The 18,078-nt window shown below is 45.5% G+C and overlaps 3 protein-coding genes across 5 annotated transcripts in view; 1 reads left to right on the forward strand and 2 right to left on the reverse strand.

Annotated features, from left to right (window-relative positions):
- The window catches only part of pianp (PILR alpha associated neural protein), a gene marked incomplete at both ends in the record, with an annotated part of 5,604 nt that extends 4,893 nt beyond the window's left edge, over positions 1 to 711 (reverse strand). The window contains 2 exons of the mRNA XM_080004772.1: positions 74 to 414; positions 701 to 711. Of these exons, the coding sequence (XP_079860898.1) occupies positions 74 to 414; positions 701 to 711 (352 nt within the window). The remainder of the gene's footprint in view (positions 1 to 73; positions 415 to 700) is intronic.
- Positions 712 to 2,056: 1,345 nt separating this feature from the next.
- On the reverse strand, positions 2,057 to 9,130 carry LOC307234492 (uncharacterized protein). 2 transcript variants are annotated; one of them, XM_080006229.1, is made up of 12 exons: positions 8,858 to 9,130; positions 7,805 to 7,923; positions 7,120 to 7,388; positions 6,628 to 6,745; positions 6,180 to 6,301; positions 5,255 to 5,341; positions 4,960 to 5,049; positions 4,468 to 4,556; positions 3,571 to 3,793; positions 3,063 to 3,185; positions 2,719 to 2,884; positions 2,057 to 2,491 (listed from the first exon to the last, which is right to left on the reverse strand). In XM_080006229.1, the coding sequence occupies exons 1-12, from the start codon at positions 8,945 to 8,947 to the stop codon at positions 2,305 to 2,307; spliced, it is 1,683 nt and encodes a 560-aa protein (XP_079862355.1). In that variant the 5' UTR covers positions 8,948 to 9,130; the 3' UTR covers positions 2,057 to 2,304. The 2 variants fall into 2 exon arrangements, with proteins under 2 accessions (XP_079862355.1, XP_079862354.1); XM_080006228.1 differs by having other exon boundaries at positions 6,628 to 6,751; positions 8,858 to 9,126.
- A 608-nt stretch (positions 9,131 to 9,738) lies between these two features.
- On the forward strand, positions 9,739 to 17,558 carry znf384b (zinc finger protein 384 b). 2 transcript variants are annotated; one of them, XM_080006226.1, is made up of 11 exons: positions 9,739 to 10,322; positions 11,265 to 11,332; positions 11,985 to 12,207; positions 12,522 to 12,641; positions 13,257 to 13,450; positions 13,539 to 13,612; positions 14,398 to 14,622; positions 15,558 to 15,725; positions 16,045 to 16,123; positions 16,235 to 16,393; positions 16,489 to 17,558. In XM_080006226.1, exons 1-11 carry the CDS (start codon positions 10,022 to 10,024, stop codon positions 16,861 to 16,863), a joined length of 1,986 nt encoding a protein of 661 aa, XP_079862352.1. In that variant the 5' UTR covers positions 9,739 to 10,021; the 3' UTR covers positions 16,864 to 17,558. The 2 variants fall into 2 exon arrangements, with proteins under 2 accessions (XP_079862352.1, XP_079862353.1); XM_080006227.1 differs by having other exon boundaries at positions 9,746 to 10,322; positions 13,278 to 13,450.
- The last annotated feature ends 520 nt before the right edge of the window (positions 17,559 to 18,078 follow it).

The raw sequence follows: 18,078 nt of genomic DNA on the forward strand, positions 1-18,078 counted from the left end.
GTGTGTTCAAACGGGCTGAAACATCATGATCGCCTTTATTTAGAAATCCTTCCATCACGTGGCCGGTGCCCACCTTCCTCTGGCTCTCGCTCCTCCGCCTGCGTCCCCTCGTCCTGTTTCCCGTCGAGGTCCCTCGCCTCCAGAGCGGGCTCCTCCCGGGGCCGGGTGCTCCCCGCCACGCCCTCGGGATAAGGCCAGAAATCCGAGGCCGTGGTGGTGTCGCCCGTCTGCTGCTGTCCGGGCTGGTGTAGGGGGTCGGGCTCCTGGCTGGACAGGAAGTGATGCGTCTCCTCCTCCAGGGGGTGGGTGGGGCCCCACACCACCGCCCAGAGAGGCGTGGGCGTGGCCTGGGCCGTGACGGACAGCTCGGCCGACAGGGCGTCCGCCTGCCCCTCGCCGTCACCTTCGTCATGGCTGCCCGTTGAAAAATGTGGCACAAGAGCAACAAGGAAGAGGGTGAGAAAGTAGCGGAGGGCAGTCAATCGTTTGACAGGAGAGATGGAGCTGGAAGAGAAGTGAGAGCGAGAGAGAGCGAGAGAGAGCGAGAGAGCGAGAGAGAGAGAGAGAGAGGGAAAGAGGTTAACACTCGACATGCATTGTCCGGCGGCTCTCGGCACTTCTGCAACAACGCACAGTGATCTCACGTGGACGATCAGTCAGAAAGTCACTCCCCCTTCACCTCCGAGACTCTCCGTCTTACCATCTCTCCATTGCTTCGTCCTGTTCACTGAGACTCCACTCCTCTGATCATCTTTCTCTGTGAGACAAGAGAGAAAGAGTGAAGGAGAAGGAGTGTGTGCGTGTGTGAGATGAAGCGAGAGAGAGAGAGAGAGAGAGAGAGAGAGAGAGGAGTAACGAAGGAATGTACGAGCTTTTATATTGGCAGGTAAATTATATGTAAATGTAGTTGGCGGTGATGGTATTGGCCAATTAGCCCATGTCTCCCACCTCCTATTTTAGACACACACACACACATCCCTGTGGGCAATGACATTTAACGCTCAATTATACGCCACATGTTCATACAGAATGCACATTGGCAACGTGTATAAATACAGGAGACACACACGCTCTGCCCTCTCTCTCTCCCTATTCTCCCTCACACAGACACCTGTGCTCAACACATTAATCATCATTAGGTGCATTGTGGGCAGAGCCAGTCCCTCCATATGCCACTCACGGCGGAGGAATAACTTCCTATATACAACTATCAAAATGCCACAGAAATGTCACTCAGAAGCACTCCGACGCACCACGACACCGGGGGACGAGACACGAGACACATATCAGTTGTCATGCTTACCTCTGGCCGTGGAGAGAGGGAATGAGAGAGGGAGACAGTGAGAAAGGGGGAGTTATAGAGAGCGAGTGAGGAAAAAAGCATCGGTTGCCGTAGCGACTGAGACATGTAGAGGGAGAGTCTGAGAGAGTGAGTAAGTAAGGGAGAGAGAGGGAGCGAGAGAGAGAGAGAGAGAGAGAGAGAGGAGAGAGAGAGAGAGAGAGAGAGAGAGAGAGAGAGAGAGAGAGAGAGAGAGAGAGAGAGAGAGAGAGAGAGAGAGAGAGAGAGAGAGAGAGAGAGAGAGAGAGAACCAGTGAGGGCCAAGCGACTGTAGAAAAGAGATTTAAATGGTAATTGTGCTTTGTATTTTTTTTTTTTTTTTTCCCTTTTCTAACGGGTTCAATTAAATGGATGCTGAAACAAAAATGTATTTGATGAGGCAAATAAAAAGAACAGCGCAGACGACGTTAATGTGCTCTTTTTGGAGGTCGGGGGGGGGGGGGGGGGAGGGCTCTTCAAATATGTTTACGAAGACAGTGAGGACGCCCCCGGAGAAAAAGAGAAATGGAACGGAGGACGGAAGGAGAAGTTGAAGGAAAAGAAGGTGGGAAGGGAAAGGAGGGGAGAAATTCTAATTCGTAATCGCTCTTACAGGTAGGGCTGTAAATGTCTGGCGATAAAGCAGCCCTTCTGTAACAGACGAACAGGACGAAACCACTTTGAGGGAACAGAGTCAGAGTCCGGAAGCTTTATTTGTTTTTTATTGTTTTACGGGTGAAACAACATATACATAGAATAATAATTATTATTATTTTTTTTAAAAGACACGTCAATCGCTTACTCACACTTTCGCTCACACTTTTTTCATTCCGTATGTTCGCCCCTTGTCGCCAATACTCAGTCCATCTGTCACGCTTCACTTGCCTTAATCTCTCATTCTCACGACCCCACCCCGGCCCCCGCCCTGCCCGTCTTCTTTTTCTTCTTTACATGGCTGCGGGACTGTGGTGGTTGTGAACTGGAACTCACTGAAGAACACACCGGAGCCAGGAACCTTCCGCTGCGTCTTGGGACTGGTAGTTCTTCCCTTCGTTGTCGTCATCATCATCATCATCCTCCTTATCATCATCATCATCATCATCATCTGTGTCGCCCTCCGACTCCAACAGCGAGGCGTCCAATCGGCTGTCTCGTCTTACCGTGACATCACCCCTGTAACATTCATACCTTTAATTAGTCAAACACTTTGTATGAAGGGAATTTGCCAATTTTAATTCAATACCCCAGTCATTTTTTAAATCCCCATATACAACAAGGGCTATGAAGCAGACCTAAAATAAATCCTGCATATTAATAAATATGCAAATGAGGAATATGATTAACGGGAGTTATGAATGACATGTATTTTCCAGATTGCTTTCGGCAGCTAGCGTGCACACCTTTGCTTCCCAGAGCTGGGCAGCTGCTCCCAAACTATGAGATTTTGACCCCCGGTGACCCAGCGGTGACCTCCACTCCCTGTGAGCCAGGCCGCAAAGCAGAGAATACGGGGAGCGTCGGCGGAGGTCAGAGAGGTCAGGTACCTGCACTCAGGCAGAGAAAATACTGGCAGGAGAAAGGGAAGCACATGGGAAGGAGGGCGAAGGAGATTGAGTGGGTGGAAGGTCAAAAAGAGAAAGTTGAAAACTAATGTTGCTTCAACATCGTCTAATGCCTGTGTTGAGTTTCACACCATCTCAGGGTGGTAGGCTTTTGTCTCATCCGGCTTTATTGCCCGACTCACAGTTCAGAGTGCTCTCTCCGTCGGCCAGGTCATAGCAAGAGCCGAGTAGAAGACCAGCAGTCTGATGGATGCAGTCTGTCAGCCCATTGATGCTGCGGTGATTGGTCAGCCTGGACATGGTTCCTGTGATAATTAGACAGATGTTAGGAAGGAGGACTATGCTAATTTCTCTGCCATCCTCCCCTGTGCCTCCATCTCCCTCGCACTTGCATGCAAACTTCAATTCCACTGAATCTCTGAGTCTCTCAGCAGAAAGGTGGCTCTCAACCAACTCTCTTCATGTTTGATTACTGAGCACGTTCTGGCTTCCTGCTGTGCCACGGACCGCCATGAAAGGATGGCATTTGTTTGTTACATAGTCCATAGTTCTACTGCCTCTGCCACTAGTTCTTGGCACATAATGCATGATCATCCATGAAGGGGGACTTAAGAGTACGAGTTTCCTGTTGCTTGTGTGATGAAATGTTTCAAAAACACATTTTCCCCCCCAGCACCTCCTGGGGCTCACCTGTCCTCCAGTTGAGGATCCTGATGCTGGCTCGGCCATAGGCCAGGAACACCCGGTCTCCCCGGGGACTGAGGGCGAGGCGGCCCCCTTGTCCCGCGTGGCAGCCGGTCACCTGGCCACTCCAGTGGTGGAGGAGCTTGAGGGGGTCGCGCTCCGAACACTGGTTCTCCCACACAGACACCTCGCCCTCCGCAGATCCAGTGAAGACCAACGGACCCTGAGACTGTGGCGGGTACGGCAGACATGGTTGTCATGGAGATCGGGGAGTTCGATTTGCATGTGCATGGATGTATGTATGCGTGTGGTGAGGGATGAAAAAATGTGTCGATACACCAATGTTTGTGTAAAGGCATGAATGTAAACTCTGCGGAAATGCATTTATGCTGCTGTGGGTTATATATGGATCATGAGCTTTGCATGATAAACAACAGAGAGCTGACAGTGACGCTCCGCGTTAATGCTGTCGGCCTGGTTTTGATGATTGCAAATTGAAAAAAAGGTGCATATGCAGCCTGGGCTTTCAATAAAATGTATTTCTATAATAAAGCCCTTTTTACTCAAAGTGTGTACAGTACAGTGTACACTCTAAAATTGGTTGAGCTACACAGCATCCATCCCAACAAATATATTTGAAAGCAACAAACAAGTTACATTCGAATCAGGATAAAGGAGTGGGGAAATGGTGTTTTTACATTAGCATTCTTACTACCAAAACAGTCATTATGTATTCACAAGCTGCTCTTTCCAAAGGGAGGAACACAGTTTCTCTGACAGTTTCCCTGGTATGTTGACACAGGGTTCCTTTACGAACAGGTTCAATATGAATAAAACAGCTTGAGCATCCTCCGTCTGGACAGCGTGTCATGGCTTCAGCCGAAAGGTGAGTGACCCGCCCACCTGGATGGAGGTGACTGCTTCCTGGTGCGGGTTGATTGACTGGCAGTTCTCCAATGTGTGCCAGCTCCAGGCTTGGACTTTTCCCCCATCTGCGGGTGCGAGAGTGTGACAGTAACGCCGACTGACAGGCGACTGGCGGCCATTACTGCTGGTCATGGTAAGCCCACCTGAGACTGGCTGCCTCAACCGTCGGCTCCCATCGGTCTGACGCGGCTAACTACCCTCACACCCCCTTACTCTGTGTCAGACTCGGTGCCCACACTAGGAAGACCTGGCTCACACACATTCTGGGCATACAAGCGCACATTCATAATCATAAATGTGCACACACTCACATGTCTGCCCGTCACAGGAGGGAAACACTCACACAGGCACCGAGGCCATGCGCATAAAAGATGAAATGTAATTATAATATATATATATAAATATATATATATATATAGGTATCCTTGGCTCTCTGCCCACACGAATACTATTCACACCAAACCCCACCTGATCCTGTGATGATATAGCCGTGTCCCTCCGGCACAAAGCAAAGAGCGGTCACAGCGTTGAATGTATAGACAGATTTCACACACTGGCCTGGAGGAATGAGGGGGAAAAAAAACATTTAAATTATCAACCCACAGACCGGATATAGAAATGAATGTATGGTTTTGTACACATATCTAAGATTCCCACTCTGAGCCTGAGGCCTCGTCCACTTCCACGCACGCACGCACACATGCACACACACACAAGCATGCATGTACACACACGCACACACAAGTCTAAGTCGTTAACATACCTGTGTTTAAGGACCAGATGTTGACACAGCAGTCCACTGAACCGCTGAGGATGAACCTGTCCTTCTCAGACAAAGACAGTGACCGTGCTAGGAAAGAAGAACAACGACCAAGGAAAGAGGGAAAGAAAGAGAGAGAGAGAGAGGGAGAGAGAGAGAGAGAGAGAGAGAGAGAGAGAGAGAGAGAGATTTTGAGGACTGATGCTCACTGACTGAACATTGGAGGATCAGAGTGTTGCAGCTAAATACACAGCAACCCAGATCATCCACTCTCTTTATTTTTGGCAATATTATTTTTAACACATTCGTACAGATGAAGCACATTGGCACCAATTAATTAAACCGAACTGAAAATAACAGAAAGTGAGGGAGGGATTAGGAATGAGAAAATTGGGGGAAATGAATTAGGAATGGAAAACAAGGCAAGGCAAGGTGCAAAGAAAAATGTGAAATAGCAAAAAGAGTCATCTTGAAGGCATAAGTGGCAGGAGGTAGAAGGAGAATTTAATTGAAAATGAAAATCAGGAACTAAAATCGTATTCCAAGACTATTTTCATAATTACCATTCACCTATTGTTCTTCACAGCCATATTGCTTACGCACTTAATTTGTCTACCGGGTGCTTTTAAACCTAGGTTGGGGGCTTGGAAAAAAAAAAAGGAGGGATGCGGGAGGAGGAGAGACGGTGAGACTGTTGGAGTTCAAGTGATAAAAGGCTGCCGGCCTCAGCCAAATTGAGGGTTCTCTAAGTATTCCGCTGAGGTTATATCTCTTTAGGGATGTTCTGATGAACTACAACTATAATTATGAGACACAAAGACGAGCCATTACCCATTACTCATCTATAGTCTGCATGTGGGAGGACATGTGTGCATTAGTGTGTGTGTGCATTAGTGTGTGTGTGTGTGCGCGCAGGTCTTTTCCTTACCGAGCTTTCTGCAGTATTCGGGAGGAGGGCCAGACAGGCAGGTGACCCCGCCACTGTGACCTCCCATGTTACGCTGTTCTGTCGCTGTCGGGACGTGCCACACCTTCACTGTTGTGTCTCGACTGAGAGGGAGGGAGGGAGAGAGGGAGAGAGATAGAGAGAGAGAGACAGAGAGAGAGAGAGAAGGACGCAAAGGTGAACAATGAGTCAGAGGACGGCGTGTGAACCACCATGTGCAAAGGAATGTGAAAAATAAACCACTGTAATCTTGAGAGAGACTTTAAGTGCAGAGGAAGAAAAACAGAGTGCGAGAGAGAGAGGAGAGGAGAGAGAGAGAGAGAGAGAGAGAGAGAGAGAGAGAGAGCGAGAAAGCAGGCTTATTAACTGAGAAATTAGCTTAATTATTCAGCTTGCAGATCTATTATGTACAAGGCTCCACCAGGCTTACCTTCCAGAAATCACCATGTTGTCAACAGCAAACACGCAGGTGACTATGTCGCTGTGGCCCTCTAACAGTCTTAAGCGAAACTTTGCTTTCTCCCATGACGCTTTGAGAGACGTAAACTCTGCGTCTTGAAAAAACAAACAAAACAAACAAAGAAAAAAAATTTGGGGCAATTAGTAATGTTGACTCATCAGCATCTGAGCTAGCTAAACTATAGTGTTTTTCAATATGGATTAGTCTGCCACTGTGAAGCGTGGTGCTAATTCTGCAGCGCACGGGCCTCGTCCTCAGGGAGGCAAACACTGCCTGTTGGTTTTAACACCGGCAGCCAGGAGAGCTTATTAGGAATGGCATACATGTCTAAATCAGAATACGGGTTAATTTACAAAATTAATTCATGGTAGCTACTATACAGTTGCATTGTGTTATGTATACTCGCTACGCACTACACTAAAACCGACAATCTTTCCAGCCACTGTCTACTAATTAGCACACCTTCCTGCTCAGGTTGTTGCTGGGCGGAATCAGCCTCAGACACATCTGGCAGGTGATCTAATGCCCTGGCCGCTTCCGCCGTCTCCGGCCGTCTGCCCGTCTCCCGCGCCTCTCGTATCTCTCCTCCCTCTCGCTCATCTCTTCCTGCTGCCGTCTCCTTCTGTCTGGCACTCGGTGCTGGCGTGGCTCGGGCTTTGGACTCCTGCGCTCCCTTAGGGATCTTGGAGGCTGGAGGCGTCTGTGATGGACGGGCCTCGGGGGTGTCCACTCTGTGCCAGTGGAGAAAGCAGAGCGGAATGAAGCGGCGGCGTGTAAACTAAACGGAGCCGTATTTGTGACAGAACGCACACCTGTAGAGTGCGGAAATGAAATGTCCTGTACTTGTTAATCGCCACTTCATTCTGCTGATTAGAAAGAATAGACACAGCCACTTCTCCAGATTGTGAGGTTTTTAATATGTTGACGTGTCATGTTATAATCAGTGCGTTACTTGATTGCGGGGTTGCGGGCTGTATATGACATCCGGACCCATTTTCACAGAAGGTGGCAGTATTTGACCACCGCTGCGTTTGGCGAGACACACAAAATGATCAAAGGCTTCAAAGTAAATGTTGCTGCTTTTGAAGAATTACGCTTCTTCCTCCATCTGCCCCCCCTGGTTGGTACCTCTCCTGCACTTCCTTACACTTGTCTTTTCATCTTCTCCTTTTTCCCCTCTCCCACAATCCCCTGAGTTTGCTGCGGGCCAGAAAGCTGCAGCAGGAGCTCAGCCAATCTGGAACGCAGCTCCGCCTTCTTGGAGATCTGAGAGGAGGTAAGGCATGAGATTGGTTGTAAACCAAGGAAGCATCAGCTCCACTAGTTGTTTACAAGCTGGGGCAAATACCCTGTCATCCTAAGTTTATTGAATTGTAACCTGGAACAGACGGCGCACTGCCAGCGGATTTCATACAATGAGACGGTTATCGATAATTGAAGTGTCAACATGTAAGAAAATCGCCCTGCGGATCAAAAACTTCATAAAGAGCTCGGCCTAAATATGTAAACGCCCGAGCCTTTCCCAGAGTGAGAAATCACAATATACACAGCAGTGCCAGTACTTGTTGTAATCAGGGAGCACCACCCCGTGGCTTCTTTGGACAATGTGAGTTATTGAGTTGGGCACTACAAACTTAATCTCCCTCTCAAGAAAAAAAAATAAAAAATAAAAAAAAGGGACAGGACATTGTTGATTACGCAGCCAGAGCAACATCATGGTCCAATGGTTCTCGGTTATAATCGTACAACTATATTTGAGCGTGTTCATTTAAATTCAATGAACTGTTCTAGGGCATATTTATAATTAATCAAAATCAACATTTCCTGCATAATTGAATGGCTGGTCTCTTTAATGTCTGCGGCAAAGCTGTCATATAATCCATTTCATTATTAGCACTTTGAATGTAATCACATAGGCTGTTTCTGTTGTGTGTGTGTGTGTGTGTGTATGTGTGAGTGTGTGTGTGTGTGTGTGTGTGTGTGTTTACAGAGCCACTATTAATACGTAAATAAGCATTTCCTCTCACATTGCATATTATTACATTGTGGGCTGTGTTGCGACGTTATAACCAAGCATATGAAGAAAGTGTGTGTGTGTGTGTGTGTGTGTGTGGGGGGGGGGGGGGGGGGGGGGGGGTCTACCAAGTATTTATAAAAGTCAAAAGGCGACCGGGGAGCAGGAGTAAGTCTCGACGTGTACCTTGAATCTCTCCTCTGGGTTTATGCTGAATTTGACCTCCAGATTCTCAATCTGCCTCAACTTCTTCTGCAGCTTCCTTACCTCCCCCATGAGGCCCCCCTACAGAGCGCCACCCGCGCCTACACTCCCGCTCGCTCGCCGTGCGCCTGGGGTGGGGCGGCGGAGGCGCGCACGACCACGCGACGCTCGGACGAAAACAGACGCGGGGGGAGGGACGCAAAACGCGGAGCGGGCGCCTCCGCCGAGGGAGACGTGTCGCCGGATGTAAGTAACGACGCTGCGTTCCACGGGGAGTCGGAAATAAAGCAACTCCGGGTCGGCAGTCTCCGCCCCCCGAGCTAAAAATGTTTTCCACTGGCTCGCGTTCGGGGGCAGAAATAAACAAACAAACGCGGACGCGCGCCTCACGCGTGTTGGGGACAATCGTGTGTCTGTAGTTAAAAAAAAAACAAACAAAAAAACCCACAAGAGTAGTTTAGATCGAAGAAAACGCCGTGTGCCGCCATGTTGCTGTGACGTCAGGGCTGTTCGCTGGTTCAGCGAGTCGCCCCGGTGAATGGCCCTTTGCCTTTGCGCGTCTCCGAGTAGGAGGTTGGATTTTTCCAAGTTCCGCTACAGTGGAACGCAGCACACGGCACAAGGCCCCAATCGCCCTTACAGCGACACCACGTGGACGGTAAACGACGTCAAACAAAACAAAAAAAAACAAAAAAAGGAACCAAAGCGAGGAATGGCGTTTTATTTTGTATTAAAAAAAAACACGCGTCAGTGTGCCTGCTCCAGCGTAAAACGAGTGCAATGTAATGACTGCACACCAGTTAAAACGTATATGTAGTATGAATATGTATAAATGTGTGTATGTGCAGATTTTTTTTTTTTTTTTAAATGTATGCAGTTTTGCACAATTCCCTATTTTTAAGTGTTGACTGTAGATACGTGTTCATTTTTTTGTTTTTCGTACATCGCCATTTTGTTAAAAAAAAAAAAAAATAATACATATTTTATTAGGCTTATCGTATATTTCCGATTGTTCCATATATTTGTCGTTTGGGTTTATTGAATATCTGCACTACATTATTAGTGTTTATTATCTTAATCTGAGCTGTAACGCCTCAAATTTTTCCTTCGCGGGTGCCTAAAGTATATCTACCTATCTATATATTTATGGGAAACCATATACAGAACGCCTTCCTCTTTTGCCAAAATTTGACCTCACTCGCCGGACGTGACGTCGCCCCCGCACATTCCTTTGTCTTGGACCTCAGTGGCAGGAAGTGGAGCACAGAGCAGAAAGCTGCGCCGCGGCAAGAAAAAAGAAAAAAAAAAAAAAAACCTCCGCGAGGGGGGAGAAAAAAAAACAAAAAGCCCGCGGATCCGCGCAAACCGGCCCGGTTTCGGAACCACGCTTCACTCTATCCCGGCGCGCAGGGACCTCCGGGCAGGGAGAGCGAGTGGCACGCCATCGGTAAACGGCAACATTTGTCGGCGCGGCGACGGTATTCGTGCTCAGTCTGCGCGACTCGCCTCGGCCGCTCTCCACCCAGTCTCGACAGCCGGAAGTCTGTGAGGTTGTCTTTTTTTTTTTTTTTTTTTTTTTTTTTTTCGCTTCGTGTCTTTGTTTTTTTTTTTTTTTTTTTTTTTATCCTTCAGCCTTTTTTTTTTTTTTTTTTTTTTTTTGTTTTTTCTCCCTTGTTATTTCTTTTTTCTGTGCGAGAGCGCGCTAGAGAGGCGGCGGCGGTGCCGGGATGGACGTGTTTTTAATTAGAAAGTACACAGCAAATACCCTCGGCCGCCCCGTTCCCACCGCGTAGGAAATGGAGCGGGGCGGCTTAGTGCGAATGCCGGAGTGTTTTTTCCGTGCAATTTCGACCGGGTTTCGGGATTTGTTTTTGTTATTTACCAAAGCGTCTCGCACGGCGTCGCCGTGTGACGAGTACTGTGTTGGTCCACGGTTATTTGGCCCATTTCGGTTAAAAACGTGCTATGGAAAATCCACAGCACACTTATGACCGTACTGCAGCTTATAAAAATGACACAATAATCGTAAATATTCCATCAATCCTACGCCAAGAAAAACTATGATCGGTTATTATGAAATAACCTTGGGTTCTTCTTGATTATATATTAACGTCTTTCTTCTATATGTATATATGTATGTATGTTTATAAATATATCTATATATAGATATATACATAGATATGTGTGTAGATATAGATATAGATATGTGTATATATATATAGATATATAAAGGGAGATTTTTTTTTTTTACAAGTTAATGCCCTTATAAGGTACCGTACTGAATTTTATTTAAGTTAATATCTGAGTGATCGGTATGCCATGTTATGATCAGTCAGACATTTTGTAGTTATTATTATAGTTGTCCTAATTACTTGTTGTCCATTTGCAGAAATGATGGAAGATTCACATTTTAATTCCTCCTATTTCTGGTCTCCTGTTCCCACTGTGCAAGGGCAGGTAAGATGGGGGAAAGGCTATTAAGTTGTGATGTGTTTAGAGAAGCTTGGAAAGGAAAGGCTCGCCATAAACACTGTCTTTTATTCTAAATGAATGGGGAGCCGCTATGTATGCGTAATTGGATTTACTCATTCACTCAAATGTGCTGTAATTTGCTGATTACCTCAATCAAAACCCCCCATTTATAAACTTCTCTGTGTCTGAGAGGCTGTTACAAAGATCACCTTGTGAGGCAGTTAATCATTTAGGAGTATTAGGAGACAGAAGAAAAAGAAGGAGACAGTATGGTTTATGTACGAGTTTCTCTTAAATAAAGAATTCTGCATATGTTTCCAATCACGCAAAGTTTCACCTTAATATATCTGGCCCTTCAAACAAAGACCCTTTTTGAATTTGGTTAATTAATTTAATTTCACAATTTAATTTTCTATATATCAGTTCAATTGTGGGAGCCCGGGCAACTTATTATGTTGTATGAGCGTACAATTAAATCCTGATCATTAGGTGTGTATGTACTTCTCTTCTTGAATTTTAGCAAAAACAAATAGCTGCATGGCAATGTGAATCTACATCCGCCCCAAAATGTTCACGTTCAACCTCAGCATAGCACGCCCACCCTTCGTTGATATCCTGATACCGATTCTCCTGACAGATTGAGAATGCCATGTTTCTGAACAAGATGAAAGAACAGTCGGAGAAAGGAGCTTCCTTCCCTCCGCCTTCGGCCTCCCACTACCAGACAGCCGTGCTCACCATCCCCGGCACCAAGCAGGAGGGCGGAGGGCCGGCTGGCGGTGGCGGACACCTGCATAGCCCTCACAGCACTCAGAACATCACCGTGGTCCCTGTCCCCTCTGCGGGCCTCATGACGGCAGGTGAGCTTGGCTCTCTGTGGGGAAGACTCCACATGGTGTTATGGTCCGGTGTGCTTTAGTATGGGAGTGAAAAGAATAGTGGCTTCTCGGACATACTACATCGTAACGTTTGTGTGTGGGTTGATAAAACTTCTACCAGAAATGCATTGAAGGATACACTTGCCTATATATGGTATCGTCAAACTGGTGCGTACTATGGTTTCGGACATACTAAATGCGTTCACATACTGATTTGGCATACTAAATAGTATGCTTCTATGTTGTTTCGGACACAGCTCTTAACTTTTCTGACTTTTCTTACTCCTTCCATGAAGCCGGTCTGGTGATCACAACTCCTCAGGGCACGCTCGTCTCCCCTACTTCCTCCCAGTCTTTTGTCTCTGGTCATCCAACAACAACCATGATCGTGTCAGCACTCCATGCCCCCAATGCAGGTAAACCACACACACATGTACAATGCTATAGTGATTATAGTAACTCCTCACTTATAAGGTAATGTCAAGTCTCAGGTTTATTACACAGTATCAAAGAAGTGTTTGATAAAAATTAATACTTTTATTTGTCCAATTTGCTCAGAGAGTTATTTCCAAAGTATGTTAAGTACCTGTGGAGTAGACTAGTAGTGGATACAATTAATATAAGACGCTACCTCTTTTAAAAAATGTCTAAACCCCAGCTTTTAACTATATATATATTCAAATTTGTAAACATTTGCTTTTACAAAGTGCCTGTAAAGTATTTCACTTAGGATCTTATTATACAAACCGATTGTCTGATTCAGGACACAAATTTAAGGGCAGCCCAGCATGCAGCCCGATGAAATTGCAGCGAGCAGCCCTTTAACTCATTACTTAATGAACCAATATACAATATCATATTCTGTTGGGGCAACAGAAACAGCATTTAAATGAAGATAACTGCAATAGAAATGGGCCACGGACAGTTGAGAAAAGAGTGAGCCACGCTTCTACTACTCAGCCAGATTTTACGGAACAGGAAGAAATCAGAAAGACAATACCAATGGTGAAGCAATGTTTAATTTTGGTCAGGTTGTCTTGATCTTTTCTTAGACAAAAAGGACGGGGACGGGACGTCCCATGTTGTTGTCATGCCAACCCCTTCAAAACGAGGCAGGAAGAAGAAGGTCACAATGTCAGTGCCAAGAGTGGGTGTTGTCGGTGGGCACCCACTTTCAGGTGGAAACGAAACACTAATACTGGCTCACCTTTCAACCGGTGGTCAGGTAAGAACCTTTCTGCTTTTAAAGAGACATCACAGTTGACTCAAAAATGTAATCGAATGTATTAACGTGATAGCTCATGTCTTTGTAGCATCACGGTGCTGACCCATATGAGCTTTCAAACGAGGACGAGGACCGAACGAAAGATGGCACCAAGACTTACAGGTAGGGCGTCACTAAAATCGACAACGACCACTTCCTGTGCTTCCCCATCTTTATGTTGTAGCTGTGGAATGCAAGCACACTTGTACCTCTTATGTTTGTCCAGATTAACATAGACGCGAGACAAAAGGCTTCCGTAGATGCACTGGGCACTGCTGGATGTTGGCATCTTACACATACACACACACTACTTCCACACATGCCTCATTGCATGTTTTTTCTGCAAGACCACGCCTACGCAATGTGAGACGGATGAATGATCTCTGCTGCTCTGTTTACGCACTTGCACGTCGGAACACAGAACGTGTTCTCTCCGCTGCCTAGATGATCTGTTTGCTGCCGCGGTCTACACGCTGGACCCACACATGCCCTTGCCTCCACCGCTGTTCTTCCTTTTCTCAGCCGCTGCATTGCATGCTCCATTAGTTGTAGGATCTGTCTATTGCTGGCGTCTCTCTTTCACCTTGATGGAATCTACATTTCCACTTCGGTTTTGTACTGATCTTGGTCTTTCCCTGTGCTCTCCTGTGTTTTCTTTAATCAACCTTTTTATTCTTCAATCTACCTTTCATTCTTTCACCGAGTTGTGTTGTCATATCTTATTTCTCTCTGTGGGTTGATTCTATTTTCATGTCTCCTTCCGACTTTTATCTCCTCCCCCCCCCCCCCCCCCTCCCTCCCCCCCCATTTCCATAATCTACTATCTCCAACTCTGTTTTTATCCTCTTATCCTTTTCCTCCTCGCCCTTCCATCTCGCCCTCCCGTTTCTGTGTCTCTCCGCCTGTAGGTGCCGGATGTGTGCGGCGACCTTCTTCAGTAAGTCTGACATGCAGATCCACTCCAAGTCGCACACAGAGGCCAAACCTCACAAGTGTCCTCACTGCGCCAAGTCATTCGCCAACTCCAGCTACCTGGCCCAGCACATCCGCATCCACAGCGGGGCCAAGCCCTACACCTGCTCCTACTGCCAGAAATCATTCAGGCAGCTCAGTCACTTACAGCAGCACACACGGTACTGCAGATCCACCCTAATCGACCCGTGTATCGTACTCCTTGTCCCTCAACGCCTGCTTTATGGCCATCAAGACCCTGCCGCCCCCTACTAGTCCAATGGCATAGTGTGGAGTGGTGTGTGTGTATGCGTATTCCATTGCTATGTGTACCTCAGTATGCATGATGCTGACAGTTGCATACAGAAGTGACCATAAGAAAACTGTCAAACATTGGAATTCAAATGGCTGGGCTTTTCTCTTAAGTGGATATTGCATACACGATGAAACCTCATCAGAATCTCTATACTTTAAACAATCAAACCTATTGATTTGTGCTATATGTCACACACCTTGATCGTAACACAATTTTTCACTTGTGTGTGTTTTGTGGCGCATACAATTTAACCTGCTTAATATTTTCCTGTTTCTTATTCCTCTGTATGTTTTGTCCTTTATTTTAGGATTCTGCTCCATTCATAGGAATAACACATAAACTGGTTTATATTTCTCGCTTATATTTATTCCATCCTTGTTGACGTTGTTTAATATTTTAACTTTCTTACCAGTGCGTTTTCCATTGATATTCTCAGAACTGTAAACCCATTTTCTGCCATGGTTCTTTCCCTCTGTTTTCCTTATTATAGATGCTGTTTTTTATTTATTTTTTCATCCTGTTCTGTGCTCATTTCTGGAGGCATTTAGAGCTTGTGGATGGATGTGTATATATCATTTCAAATCTTGTAGTCTCCTCACTGTAAATATTTTTTTAATCGTATTAATGAATTGGATTTTTACCTTGATTGATCACTGTTTCTCATAAAATGTAATGATGGGACTTCCTATCTATTAGGAAGCAGTTAATGGCATATACGATGCATGAAATCGCATGGTATGTCATTGTCTGTTCTTGTTCTAATCATCATATTCCCCTTTCCTTTTCCAATGCTTTTCTCAGGAACCACACTGAGTCAAAACCTCACAAGTGTCCCCACTGTACCAAGTCATTCGCCAATTCTAGCTACCTGGCCCAACATGTCCGCATCCACACAGGGGTGAAACCTTACTCCTGCTCCTATTGCCAAAAGTGCTTCAGACAGCTCAGTCACCTTCAGCAGCACAACAGGTAAGTAAATCACTAGGCTTGGGTTTCCATGACCATCCTTTATCAGGTTAGGTCACCATTTGTGTGTGTGTGTGTATGTGTGTGTGTGTGTGTGTGTGTGTGTGTGTGTGTGTGTGTGTGTGTGTGTGTGTGTGTGTGTGTGTGTGTGTGTGTGTGTGTGTGTGTGTGTGTGTGTGTGTGTGTGTGTGATTATCCGTCAAAATACATATGGTCATACATATATGCAGTAAAATGTCATGACACCCGGTGATTATGCTCTATAAGCTTTAAAAATACAAAAAAAATATTAAAGTGTGTGTGTGTGTGTGTTCGTTTTCAGGATTCATACTGGAGACCGGCCCTACAAATGTGTTCACCCGGGCTGTGAGAAATCCTTTACACAACTCTCCAACCTACAGGTGAGCATAACACAGTTGTCTTATTATATACAGTATATATACACAATTTGCTTATTTCAGTGTTCTGCAAAGGAACATTAACAATTAAGCGTTTTGCATACTGTTTTCCAGTCCCACCGGCGACAACACAACAAGGACAAGCCCTTCAAGTGCCCCAACTGTAATAAGGGATACACAGACGCAGCCAGCCTTGAGGTGCACCTGTCTACACACACGGTCAAGCATGCGAGGCTCTACTCATGTGGCCTCTGCAACCGCGTTTACACCTCGGTAAGGAGACCGCTCATTTTTCAACAACTAAATTGTTTCTAATGGTGTAGCGATGTGTCCGCTGTCTCTTCTAACACTCCCGCCCCTCATCGCAGGAGACATACCTTGTGAAGCACATGCAGAAACACAACCCAGATCAGCTAACTGCATCAGCAGTGGCTGCAGCACAGCAGGCCCAGCAGAATCAGCAGAACCAAAGCCAGGGCCAGGGTGGAGGTCAAACTCGCAGAGAGAGCACAGACAGTGGGGCGGCTAGGTCTGGGGGTGGTGGAGGCCAGGGGGGGCAGAACCAGGGAAACTACTCTCAGAGGGAGGCTGTGTCCTGTCCTTTCGACCTTCACCAGTACAAGACGGTGTCTGCCAGTGACCTCCAGTACAAACAAGTCAGTGTGTCAGACATAACTTCCCACAAAGACCTTTGTCTCGCTGTGGCGTCGTCTGCCATTCAAGTGGCACATCTCAACTCTTAGAACCCATGAAAGGTACAGCAGAAGTTGGGTGAGTATTGTCAAACTGGAAAACAAATTGTGTGACAATGGATACAAGCAATAATAAGATGATTAAGGAACTTTTGAAGATGTGACTGTGCCTGAAGATGATTGGGGGTGGAGCGGGAAAATAATTTGGGAGGAGACTACAGTTGTTGTTTTGTTTCTTTTTTCTTTTCGGTTAATTTTTCTTTTTGACTTGTATAATTTTACTCCTGTTTTGCTTGTCTAATCTGTAGGAAGTGCATGTAAAGGCTGTAATAAAATATTCTGCAGTCCATCACAGTGATGGAATTATATAAGAAAGCAAGAACATATGAAGAGACATTAACTCTCCTGTGTTATTTTATATCTTCCTGCTCTTTCATTCAAATGCAGCATTGGTTCTGTAGATTGATGATCTATATGTTGATGGAAATGGTAATTAACTGTGAAGGTATTTTTTTTTTTATACTTTCATACAGGTACTTGCAGTTTTTAAAATATATATATATATATATGATTTTTTTGTTAAGTCCATTTAAAAGGGAAGTCGACAAAGATATTTCCATTTGTGGAAAGAAAAAAAATGCAATTGTGTGTGTGTGTGTGTGTGTGTGTGTGTGTGTGTGTGTGTGTGTGTGTGTGTGTGTGTGTGTGTGTGTGTGTGTGTGTGTGTGTGTGGGGATATATATATATATACAAACCAGTATATACAATATATGTGTCAAGAGGAAAAGATAATCCATATAATCTTTTGGATCCAGTCAGTCCTTCACATTTAGGAGTGATAAGCCAGTTCACGACTCATAATCTTTATTGTATTTTTTTGTGTGTGTGTGTGTATGTCCTGAGAATAACATTGTTCCAAATGCTATAATACTTCCATTATGTTTATATTGCTCCTTTATAGACATACTGACACATCTGAAATTAGTGCTTTTTTTTCTGCCTATGATACAATAAAACTCAAGTAACCATCCATTATTCTTTGCAGTGTGCCCATTTAGTTATGAATGAGTCATTTCGCAAGATGTTAATCTAACTGCCGAGGACTAAATTCAGCTACGCTCGAAAATATACACATTGACATTCCTCAAGGGGTTTAAATATGTTAGTACTTCGTACTTAATCTCCATAAATCTATTTCATTGTTTTGCGCATGTTGCGATTTCTCTTGTTTGGTGGAATGTCACAAATGTGCGGCGTGTTTACAAA

The sequence above is a fragment of the Zeus faber genome (assembly GCF_960531495.2).
Source record: "Zeus faber genome assembly, chromosome: 8".
NCBI classification, from domain to species: domain Eukaryota; kingdom Metazoa; phylum Chordata; class Actinopteri; order Zeiformes; family Zeidae; genus Zeus; species Zeus faber.

Excerpts from the sequence above, each read along its gene's own strand:
- LOC307234492 (XM_080006228.1), bottom strand. The coding sequence starts at position 8,947 with ATGGGGGAGGTAAGGAAGCTGCAGAAGAAGTTGAGGCAGATTGAGAAT. Across the intron at positions 4,557-4,959 it reads CTATATCATCACAGGATCAG|ATGGGGGAAAAGTCCAAGCC; the intron begins GTGGGGTTTGGT and ends TCGCACCCGCAG. Across the intron at positions 2,885-3,062 it reads CGGAGAGAGCACTCTGAACT|TATTTTCTCTGCCTGAGTGC; the intron begins GTGAGTCGGGCA and ends TTCTCCTGCCAG.
- znf384b (XM_080006226.1), top strand. The coding sequence starts at position 10,022 with ATGGGAAACCATATACAGAACGCCTTCCTCTTTTGCCAAAATTTGACC. Across the intron at positions 12,208-12,521 it reads TGCGGGCCTCATGACGGCAG|CCGGTCTGGTGATCACAACT; the intron begins GTGAGCTTGGCT and ends CCTTCCATGAAG. Across the intron at positions 13,613-14,397 it reads GATGGCACCAAGACTTACAG|GTGCCGGATGTGTGCGGCGA; the intron begins GTAGGGCGTCAC and ends CTCCGCCTGTAG.